The 12,152-nt window shown below is 43.5% G+C and overlaps 1 protein-coding gene across 2 annotated transcripts in view; it reads right to left on the bottom strand.

The window, feature by feature from the left end:
- Positions 1–12,152, bottom strand: part of PARN (poly(A)-specific ribonuclease) — a 155,747-nt gene that overhangs the window by 130,084 nt on the left and 13,511 nt on the right. For both annotated transcript variants that reach the window (XM_045776083.2, XM_045776084.2), the window contains exons 8-13: positions 9,077–9,242; positions 7,206–7,271; positions 6,430–6,468; positions 5,025–5,067; positions 3,917–3,997; positions 10–66 (exon numbers count right to left, since the gene is read on the bottom strand). In XM_045776083.2, the coding sequence (XP_045632039.1) occupies positions 10–66; positions 3,917–3,997; positions 5,025–5,067; positions 6,430–6,468; positions 7,206–7,271; positions 9,077–9,242 (452 nt within the window). The remainder of the gene's footprint in view (positions 1–9; positions 67–3,916; positions 3,998–5,024; positions 5,068–6,429; positions 6,469–7,205; positions 7,272–9,076; positions 9,243–12,152) is intronic.

Raw genomic sequence — 12,152 nt, 5'->3', positions numbered from 1 at the left:
TTCACTTACCGAATTGGCAATGGCATGAATGACTCTAGAAAATCCCACAGCATCATTCAGTTCTTCCTGATTTAGAGAAACAAACCAAGAAAACTAATGACGTACACATATTCCTTATTTGAACGGGTTAAAACCTAGCCCCCCAAAACAATTCCCTGTTCTGTCTCCATCATCCCAAAGAACATGAAATAACCTATGTGCACACCTTTCTTCTGTTTTATAACGTGGAATGTGCAAGTACCAAATTATTCATTAGTTACTAAAAAAACGACACCTAGGGTTTACCCATCACGTTGCATCATTTGCTGAAATTTCCAAGTCCGGCAAGGGGCCTTAAAAACACAAACTTTTCAGAGCTGCCACCTGCTGGCCAATTTCAACACTGCATTAAATTCTGAGGAAGCCCATCTACAGCTGATAAATCAAGCATTCTCTTAAGTCCTGGCTTTTTTCCTTGTCAAATGCATTTTTGTACATTTACAGCATAACACTCTGAGACTCAGTCCCACCCAGTTTCTTCTCTCCTTTCCTCCCAAAGACTTCTGAATAGGCTCAGTTTCTCTCCTATCCTGACACCCAGTCCTCAGCACTAAGCTGCCTGCACCGGCTGCCTCTTCTTATCTCTTCATAGCTACATTACTAGAGACTTCTCTGCACTCACTAGCTCCTTGCAGCCATCTGCTCTCTGGCCTGACCCTCAGTGAAACTGCTCATCTCCTTAAACTACTCCCAAGGCCAACAAGTGATGGTGGGGATATAGAGAAACTGGAACACTTGTTCCCTGTTGGTGGGAATGTAAAGTGGTACAGTCGCTATGGAAAACAGTATGGCAGTTCCCCAAAAAACTAAATATAGAATTTCCATGCAATCCAGCAATTTCACTCCTGGGTATATACCCAAAAGAACTGAAAGCAAGGACTCCAAGAGATATGTGCACACCCATGATCATAGCAGCATTATTCACAAGAACCAAAAGGTAAAAGCAACCCAGGGTCCATGATAGATGGATAAAGAAAACGTGGTCTCTACAGACAACGGACTACTATTCAGCTTAAAAAGGAAGGGAATTTTGACACCTGCTACAACACGGCAGACCTGGAGGACATTACACTGAGTGAAATAAACCAGTTACAAAAAGACAAAGGCTGACTGATTCCACTTACACGGGTACTTAGAGTAGTCAGACTCACAGAGACAGAAGGAAGGGTGGCTGGCAGGGGCTTGGGGACGGCGGGGGGGGGGGGGGCTGCAGACAGGCAGTTAGTGTTTAATGGGATGAGAACAGTTACAAGTATGGATGGTGTGGCTACAAAACAAGATGAAAGCACTTAACACGACAGAACTGCACACTTCGAAATAGGATAGTAAATTTTCTGTTCTGTGTATTTTACCACACTTAAAATTTCTTTTTAAATTTTAAGAATATTTTTTAAGGAGCGCCTGGGTGGCACAGTCGTTAAGCGTCTGCCTTTGGCTCAGGGTGTGATCCCAGAGCCCTGGGATCGAGCCCCACATCAGGCTCCTCCGCTATGAGCCTGCTTCTTCCTCACCCACTCCCCCTGCTTGTGTCCCCTCTCTCGCTGGCTGTCTCTATCTCTGTCAAATAAATAAATAAAATCTTTAAAAAAAAAAAAAAAGAATATTTTTTAAAAACTTCATAACCCTATGCAAATGTTTGAATGACATTTTTATGACTTTCTCCCAGATAGACTGTTAACTCTCAGATAGGAAAGCCATGAATCATTTGTTCTGGGGCGCCTGGGTGGCTCAGGCAGTTAAGCATCTGCTCTCGGCTCAGGTCGTGATCTCAGGGCCCAGGGATCGAGTCCCAGGTCGGGCTCCCTGCTCAGTGGGGAGCCTGCTTCTCCCTCTGCTCCTCCCCCCTGCTCGGTGCTCACTTGCTCTCTATCTCCCTCTCCCTCAAATAAAATAAATTATTTGTTCTTATGCCCTCTGAACCTACTGTAATGCTTGAACATAGAGTGAATAGGCTACAAACAGTGAATAACTAATTGGGCCCTAATTCCTGTACCAAAGTGTTCATTCTTCCTTGTGACAGGAGGTCTTTCCTGCCAAGTGGATGAAGAGCTGAATTCCTGGAATGATTAGGGCTCTGCTGGGGTCCCTGCTAAATATCCCAGTGCCCTCGGGTCTCACATTTCCGTCTTGTTCTCCTCTGTCCTCTGGGTTGGAACGCTAGCTCTCAAGACTGTTACTAAACTTTTACTGCAACACTTAAAAATTATTATTATTATTGTTAAAAAAAAAAGAAAGAAAGAAAGAAAAACTACTCCCAAGGCTAACCCCAGTAGCCACATATCAGTCTTTATCCTTGACTTCTCCCCTGTAGACATTCTCCTCTTTGAACATTCTCTTCCCTTGGCTGCTGGTCACAAGACTCTCCAGGCACATTTTTCTTCTTCCGCCTGTCACTTAAATGCCAGATCCCTCAGGAACCTACCTCAGACCATCTTATCCTCATTCTTCGGCACACGGTAGGTGCTCCAGCCCAGTCCTGGTCTCCCCACCAACGACAGCCACCCCTAGCCCTCACCTCACCTTCTTTCCTGCGCCCCAGAAGGACAAGCCGCCTACAGGACACCCATCTTGGACGTCCCAAGACATCTGAAACATCATCAGGCCAAAAACAGAAGGTAATATCCTTCTCCACTGCTGGGGGACAGCTGTGCCACGGTGCCTTGGCAAACTGGCATGCATCCACACAGGCCACACAGGCAAAGGTCATGATGATGAGTCGTGACCCATCTGTGTGTTGGAACACCCCAAGAAGAGCTGGTGGGAGGCAGAGGCTTGTGAGGAGCGGCTTTGAGGCCCTCTCCTACCTGCCTCCCTCTCTCTCCTGGGGGGCTGTCATGAGGGTTTCTCACTGCCTCCCAGGTTCTGATGTGGCCTGGGGCTTTCTGCCCCACCCTCCTTTGCAGAATAGAGCTATAGCACAGAAAAGTGCTCAGCTGCTTTCTAGAATAGGCTCCTTGGTAATGGGGTAACCACAACTCACACTGCAGTCCCCTGGCCCCTTTGTCTTTTCGGTGGGTAGGACAAGAAGCTGCTGGCATCTCTGAACACTCTTCTCTACATAAGTAATAAACTGTCCAAATCCAACAATAGCTTTTTGCATCCTTACAGATCGGATCAGCAAGATACAGCCCTGCCTTATGCACATGGAAGCTCCTGACCTCCACCGCCTGTGTCCCCCTACCAGCATCACTCTGGCCCACCCCATCTGACACCAGTCTATCCAGTTGCTCCAACTTCTAGCTTGAGTATCTTTCTTTTCGCCCTTCTACTTTCACCGCCCATACCCTATAGCAAATTCCACTGACTCTACCTTCTAAACATCTCCAGGGTCCACCTAAATTGCAACGCACTATCCTATTTCAGCCCATCGACGTCTCATAGCTAGGCTACTCCACAGTGTAACGGGTCTCCCTGCCTCCAGTCCTCCTCACTGGAATCTGCTCTCCAGAAAGCAACCAGGGTAATGATGTTCCAGCAAGGCAAATACCACCATGTCACCCTAATCTGTCAAATCACAGGTTCCACGGTTTGTTTTAGGAAAGCCGGCAACTGTGCCCGAAGCTAAACACAGCAGTATTAGCTAACAGGCGTGCAGTTCAGAGACACACAATCTGAATGACGACCAAGAACATGTTTTCTTCAAGACTGATTCACATAGGTGATTCACATGTCAGACTCACTTTGGTGGCTATGTCTAAATTTTTAACCTTCAGTTTCCCTCGTTCTGTTCTAGGTGTTTCTGCCAATTCAATTCTGCTATGGTAGGACACTGTTCATTACACTGAACGTGACACAGGATCTACAAACACGCAGGAAGGCCTAAATCAGTATGGAGTTGCCGTTTCTCACCCAAAAGACATGAACATGACTCAGTCACCTGTTCCTTAGCGAGTTTCTGCTGCTCCCTCCTCTTACGCTCTTCTTCGTCTACTTTGCTGATGACGATGTAGCGCTCTTTCTGAAAGACATAAAGCAGATGTACAACTTTCCAGAAGAAACCTGACCTCAAACAACTCAGATTCTGCTATCATTTGAAGTTATATGTTTTACCACCACGCAGCCTTTCGCAGGCTAACCCGCTGAAAGTATCTTGGAACGCTGCCGAAAATTGAGTTGGTGTGTTACAAACCAAAATTCTGCCTCTGCACATGTGCGACATTTGCTCATGGTTTATTAATTCACCCCAACAGAGGTCACGTCAACACATCAACAGACTATGAGAATAAGACAGTTTCCACGATGAACACCAAGAAGTTACGCTGCATGTGAATGTGAATTTCTACACAGTTGGCTTTAAAATAAAATTTCTGTAACATATTTAATTGACATAAGAAAAAAATCCTGGCTTTCCTGGTAACGTGTCAGAAAACCAGTCCCTTCTTTCTCACATATTCCGTTTTGTATCAGTTAAGCACACCACATCCTGTGTCCAAGTTTGAGATTTATCTTCTAGAATGATTTTTTAATTTACTTCATCTCTTATTTCATTGGACATCTGACTTAAGAGCAACAATGAAATTCTAAAATTCTGAAATTTTGCTAACGGAGCCCCCCCATCATCCTCCCATTACCCATCACGGTACAACGGAATACATGCCATAGCAATGCTTACGATTACATGCCCCAGATGCTATCATTTAATTTCACATGCCCGCCTAACAGGAAGCCATGTTTTTCATGCCGAGCACTATAGCTTTCGCCCATAATCAGAACGCAAACTAACACTTGCATACTTTCAAGTTTACAAAGCATGCTCATGTCCGTTGACCCACTTGATCACCACAAAACAGCTGTGAAACAGGCACAGATCATCACCGTCAGGCTCGTCCCCAGAGTACAAATGAGGAAGACAAGGCTTCCAGAGGTGAAGTGACTTGCCCAAGGTCACCCAGCTCACAGGAAGTGGAGCCAGGAGTCAATCCTGACTCTGAGCATGTTCAGTGTATCACTGCATGGGTTTGGCCCCAGACAGTTCTTGGGGTTACCTTTTCAGTTTCTAAAGTGTCAACGTGAATGCCTTTGGGATACCTAAAGAGGAGAGAGACAACAGGACATCACTAGATGAGACAATGACAGTTAAAACCCTAGATATTTTTAAAGCAAGTCTACAATTATAATTCAATTAAGTTTTATTAAATATAAAATAAATACTACAATGAAGACTTCATAGTAAGTCTAGTCCATAATATTTCAGCTGCCAATGGTTTCCCTATATCTGCTTTTAAAAGGCAGAAGTGTATCTGATTTCAAATTAATTTTTAGGACACAGGCATCTTCTGAGATGTCACGCATCACATAATACAGTCAGCTCATTACCACACAGTCAAATCTTGCTTCCAAATATAATAACGTTTACTTCCTAAGTGAAATTGTGAAGGTCATTTTAGACGATAGGGGGCATACATAGAGGAGATTTGAGACAAGTAACTCTGCTGCAGTTTGGCACAGTAGCTTGCAACAGCCAAGGAGAGGAATCGGGAACCCACACGAAGTACACTGCAAGGGTAACATGACAGGCAAGGAGCGTAGTCAGAGGACAATGGCCCTTTTCCTGTTTTGTTCAAAGTAAATTCCAAGTACATATCACTAGTAGACTCTAATGGGAGAACAAGAGCCGCAACATCAAATACAAACATCCAACTGGTCAACACTGATGTTCGATTTTTGTGCTAGAGACCCACTTGAAAATACAGAGATAGGGCGCTTGGATGGCTCAGTCAGTTAAGCGTCTGACTCTTGATTTCGGCTCAGGTCACGACCTCAAGGTCATGAGATCAAGCCCCGTGTCAGGCTCCATGCTCAGCATGGAGTCTACTTGAGATTATCTCCCTCACCCTCTACCCCTCTGTACAACCCCCCTCAGGTGCACACACATACACTCTCTCTCTCTCTCAAAAAAAAAGAAAAAAAAAGTGAAAATACAGAGAAACCAATGGAAACACCTGCAGAAAAATACATGCACAAAATTATGGATGTGATTTCAGGGGATTCACAGACCTCCTGAAACCCACCCATGATCCAACCCCTGCTTTAGAAAGAGCATTCACCTAGCTCTTTGCTAGATCTTAAAACCCCAACTGTATCATATACCTTCAAGGAACAGAACACTATACATCCAGAACTTAATGGACTTAAGGCCAAAGTGACAATTAAAAGAAAATTTTAAAGGCTTAAATGCACCTGCTAAAAATAATAACAAAGAAAATTAGCGGGTATTCACGGAACTTAAGAAGTAGGGGGAAGTAGCATAATAAAGCACTGCCCAAGAGCATGGTATGGTCAAATCACCAAAAGCTACAGAATCTCCAAAGTGAAGAGAGCTAAAAGATTGTATTTAGTTTCAAATCCTGGGTCCCTCACAGAGCTCTCACATATAATATGAACACTTACTTCCAGCTCAAAGTCTGATAAATTAGTTTTCTTTGGAACCTATAAAAACAAAAGAGAAAGTACTGATTTGGGCTCATTAAAAGAAAATCCTAACCGATCACGCACTGGCTGGGGAAAGACATTTAATTTTTAAAAGCGACGCCATGAGAAGTGACAGGTAATACACAAACAAAATACAGGTGGGATATCCGAGGCGGCAGGATCCCTCATCACTTGCCTTCATCAGAATCTTCTTTAATGTTTTTATATCACATTTACCCAAGAGGTAAAAAGTTCTGGTCCAACCACAGTATCACTTCCTGTGGCTGTACAATGACTTTAAAGTAGACACATGCATTAAACTGCTTCTGTGAAGCTACTCACATAGTAAAAGGGAAGTAAGGTGTCTGAGCCACTGCCTCTTTAAAACACTGATGTTTTTTACTCCAGAGAGAAACTAAAAGGATAAAACTGGGCTGAGAGTGAATTTTTCTCTTTAAGCCTTCAGGTAAGAGGCACTCTTCAAGGCTAAAGTAATTATGCCACTCTGGAGCGTAACTTGAAGCCAAAGATGCACAAAGGTTTTCTCCCCTCCAGGACAGGACAAACTGTTCATTCGGTGCCTCAATATACCATTGTCCCTACTGCGTTAATGCTCGAGTTAGTGCTTACATCTTGGGAACGCAGAAACAATAAAAAGACTACGAATGCGTGTTTCGAACACCAAAATGGAGCACATGGCACAATCAACCACCTCGACAACAAAAGAACACATGAAAATATTCAGGGCAACTAACCCAGTACATGGCTCTAATTCCAAGTTCTTGTTTTCTTCACTTTGTAATAAATCTTCTATTTTCTCTCTGAGGAATTAGAATGAAAACATCACCATCAATATCTTAAAGGAACGAAGTCATAACCCAACAGAATAATCACACTCAGAAGCAATCTCACTATAAGAACATAAGACAATGTAACTCTACCCAATCAGGTTATACGTGATTACATGTAAAAATACTTTACAGGGAGCGGGGGCACCTGGGGGGGCACAGTTGGTTAAGTATCCAACTCTTGGTCTCGGCACAGGTCATGATCTCAGGGTTGTGAGATCAAGCCCTGTGTGGGGCTCCCTGCTCAGCTTAGAATCTGCTTGAGATTCTCTCTCTTTCTCCCTCTGCCTGTCCTGCTCATGCTCCCTCTCTCCCCCTCTCTTCCTCTTTCTCTCTCTAAAACTAACTACACAAATCTTTTTTTAAAAAAACTTTATTTGGACATATTCTTTCTGTTGTTATTCATGAGTTAGTGAAACTTCTCAAGGATTCATCAATACAAGCAATTTAAATTTTTACTTTTCTAGGGGAGGGGGAGCAGGGGGTTGGGCAAAATGGGTGAAGGGGAGAGGGAGATACAGGCCTCCAGTTATGAAATAAGTAAGGGGAGGGGGTGGGGGAATGGGGTAACTAGGTGATGGACATTAAGGAGGGCACATGATGTAATAAGCACTGGGTATGATGAATCACTGAACTCTACCTCTGAAACTAGTAACACATTGTATGTTAATTGAATTTAAATGAAAAAAAAAGTAAAGCCAAAAAAAATTAAATAAGTCAGTCACGGGAATAAAAAGCAGAGCATCAGGAATACCATCAATGGCACTGTAACAGTGAAGTAATGGGACAGGTAGGAGCTACACCTGTGAACACAGCGTCATGTATAAACCTGTCAGATCACTGTGCTGCACACCCGAAACTCATGGAGCGTTGTGTGTCAACTATACAAGTAAAATTAAGTCAGTAATTAATTTTTACTTTTCTAGTAAAGCAGTTGTACCAGAAACTCAGTAAAACCAGACACTCCTCCAGGGGCCTGTGTGGTAGTCAGAAACTTCATTCAAAAAACAAAATAGGGACGCCTGGGTGGCTCGGTTGGTTAGGCGACTGCCTTCAGCTCGGGTCATGATCCTGGAGTCCCGGGACTGAGTTTTGCATTGGGCTCCCAGCTCAGCAGGGAGTCTACTTCTCCCTCTGACCCTCTCCCCTCTCACGCTCTCTCGTTCCCTCTCAAATAAATAAAATCTTTAAAAAAATAAATATAAAACAAAACAAAAATGGAGACGTGTTGCAAATATCTAGATGGGCCTGTTTCATTACTCTGCCCTCAGGAAAACTGGATGGTGTTTATGGGCCCTGGATCCATACAGGAGGTATGCCGACTGGCTGAAAGAGTCTCTTGCTCAGAACACATGGGAAGTCTAAGAACAGTACACAGAATTCTATTTTACAATGTGCTGTGATTACACAATTCAGGTATGAAACAATGAAATCCTGCCATTCACCCTACCACACTTGCGTGCGCTGAGTGTATACAGCTCAAGCTTAAAATACAGATGTCAGGAGGCGCCTAGGTGGCTCAGTCAGTTGGGCGTCTGCCTTTGGCTAGGGTCATGATCTCAGGGTCCTGGGATCAAGGCCCGAGTCAGGCTCCCTGCTCAGCAGGGAGCCTGCTTCTCCCTCTCCCTCTGCCCCTACCCCACCATTCGTGTGCACGTGCTCTCTCTCTCTCTCTTTCTCTCAAATAAATAATAAAATGTTAAAAAAAAATACAGCTGTCAGTTCGGCCCCAACATACATTTACATAATGCACATCTGGTTTCAGTTTTGGAACTTACACCACTTGGTCAATAAATTTCTTCTGGTCCTCAGGAATTGTCACAGGACATTTCGAAGTGTTTGGAGACACGTAAGACAGAGTTCCTGCACCATTGGACTGCAGACGTTTTTCATCATACTGCTCTCTTAACTGTCTCTCTTCCTCCTGATTTAAATATGGGATTCCTAAATGCAATTTTAAAAATAATGCATTAGCACAAATAACTAAACATAAAAATTTTAACATAAAAATTCTTGAACAAACCTGTGAATCTAAAACACTCAGGAAAGACCGAATATATATAACTACATCCCAAAAAATCAACAGAAAAAGCAAATGATTTTGAAACATTGGTCTATTCATTCGCTCCCATCGTTCATTCTTCTCCCAACAAATGCTTATTTGGCACTTCAACTGGGCCAGGCACTGTATCGGGCACAAGGGGTCTAAGAGTGAACAAGAGAGACACATCCTGCTCTGTGGTGAAGGGAACGACTTCCGACAAGATGATCAGAGAAGGTCATTGCGAGTGAAAACCCAAAGGATAAGAATGAATCAGGCTGGCAAAGAGCCAGGAGCAGAGTATTTCAGGCAGGGGTACCAGTATAAAGGTGCAGAGGACAGGCTACTCCGGACTGCTCCCACAGCAGCAAGGAAGCTGGTGTGACCAGAACACAGTGAGCAGGACAATGGCTCAATATCGTCATGGAGAGGATGGCACCAGATTGCACAGGCCTTACAGGTCAGGGTAAGAATTTATTTCATTCTAAGAGCAATGGAGTATCATTAGAACATTTTAAGCAAGATAATTACATTATCTGCTTCTCGTTTCTAAGAGATCATTTTGACTCCTGTGAGGGCTGAAGTAGGGAAGTCAGTTAAAAGCAACTGTCCAGGCCAGAAGTAACTGCTTCCATCAGAGGTCAATAAACTTTCTCTTAAAAGGGCACACACAGTAAATGCTCCAGGCTTATGAGCCACATGGGGAGCTCTGTTACAACCAGTCAGCTCTGCGCTTGCAACATGAAAACAGCCATACACAAGGGGTGAAAGAACGGAAATGGCTTTATTTAAAATAAGACCTTATTTACAAAGTAGGCAAGGGGTCATGGTTTGTGACCTAGCTTAGACTACAGAGATGAAGAGAATGACTTGAGTGATAGGAATGAGAGAACTTATTGATATACGAGAAGGGAGGAATAAAGGGAAGAGCAAGATCAAAAGTGACATCTGACTATTAAGTGTAAGCGGTTGGATAGATGACAAGTCTACTATGGAGGTGGGGAACAGTGGGTAAAGAACAGTTTTGCCCAAGGAGTGAAAATCAAAAGCTATCTCCTGGATATATAAATCACTTAGGGTATACATAAATTAAGGGTGGTAGATATAAGCCTAACGTTCAGGAGAAAGGTACTGAGATCTCTACTTAAGGATCAGCACAATATGGGTGGCATTAAAGGTCATGTGGACACTAATGAACTTTCTACAATGATGGAATTGGAAAAATCACGACTATCGGCATTACTAATCATTCCATGCAAGAATCATCAGTCGATGCTAAAATTAATTGGTAAAAAAGTGATCAATGTTGTTAACACCAACAGCTGCATGATATGAATGTCCTTAGATTCATTGAACGGAATACTTAAATACGGTTAAGATGGTAAATGATGTGTGTCTTTTTTCCACAATGGAAAAAACAAGTTAACATCACAAGTAATGAGATGAAGTAAACGAAAGGACAAGAGGTAGTGCTGTCAGCATGAGAAATGCTGGAGGTGGGCACAGTTAGTGGTGATAAGACCCGTGATGGGTAGAGGACTGAGATGACTAAGGGGACGTACAAGCAAAGACCACTGCATGCCTGGTCAAGAAACAAAGAGCGTTTGCTCATTGTCCCCATGGATGCTGATGTCACCCACAATGAGGAGGGAGGTAGGAGTAGAGAGAAGACAGTAAGCCAAAGCCAAGGCTGTCCTAAATGCCACGCCCATGAAATTGGCAGAAAGAGGAGTGACACATCCCTGCCAACAGTGGCTCCAGGGCAGAGGGAATCCAAGAGGCTCGCAAGCAGCACAGGGAACAAGGAAACCGATGGACGCCTGCCTGGACAGACAAAATGAGAGAGGTAAAACCACCTGAGTTCCAGAGGGCTGCAGGGGCAGGGGAGCAAAAGAGGAGTCACCCAGTTCCATTCCAGGCCAGGAAATGAAAGGCACTTCCAAGAAGACTGTCAGGAGAGAAGGGTCCAGCATTTACGGAGCCAAGTGGAAAGAACTGATAAAGAAGAGAAGGGAGGGTCTAGATCATATTGAGAAAGTACCAGCAACGGCGTGGGGACAAGAGTCTGGTCATGATAGATGTCCTGGGAGTCCTGATTCAGTTGTGATGAAAATATTTTAAGGTCTGGCTATAGAACAAGGAGAATGAGGCACACTCCAACTTGGCTGTTTCTCTCCTTTTGTGAAAATAAAACCATCAGGCTAGAAACTATACATCCAGAGAAGCTGGTTAAAGTAGTTCCTTCTAAAGATTTCTACACTTATTTCAATATAGCGCTCTAACTACACTTGCAATTCGTATTTAATTTATTTTATTTTTTAAAGTAGGCTCCACACCCATCATGGAGCCCAATGCGGGGCTTGAACTCATGACCCTGAGATCAAGAGTTGGACACTTAACCAACTGAGCCACCCAGGTGCCCCTTGGAATTTGTATTTTATAATGGCTTTCAGAGTCAAGCATGAACCAAAAGGAAAAAAACCGTGCAACACCCAGATGGTGTTGCCCAGCCGGCTCGTGCACAATGTTAAGAGGTCTGGGCTCCAAAATTCTTTTTTTTTAGTATTTCCAAAAACCAAAATCATCGATAAAAATGAAAATGAAGCACCAGTGAGGCAATGAAAAAACACCATGGCACAGTTTCTAAAGGGCTCGCAAGACAATCCTGCTGAGGGGGGAGAGAATTTTTTAAGTCTATGTTCCAGTACATTTGTTGGAAAAAATCTCCCTTCTGAACTCACTCAATAATTCAGCCTTCACAGTGGAAAAGAATACGATTTGTGAGGATAATTAAAAGTAGTTACTGACCTTAC

Source organism: Ursus americanus, chromosome 2 (assembly GCF_024610735.1).
Source record: "Ursus americanus isolate L20-20 chromosome 2, mUrsAme1.1.p, whole genome shotgun sequence".
Lineage (NCBI taxonomy): Eukaryota > Metazoa > Chordata > Mammalia > Carnivora > Ursidae > Ursus > Ursus americanus.
This window is presented reverse-complemented; position numbering and strand designations above follow the sequence as displayed.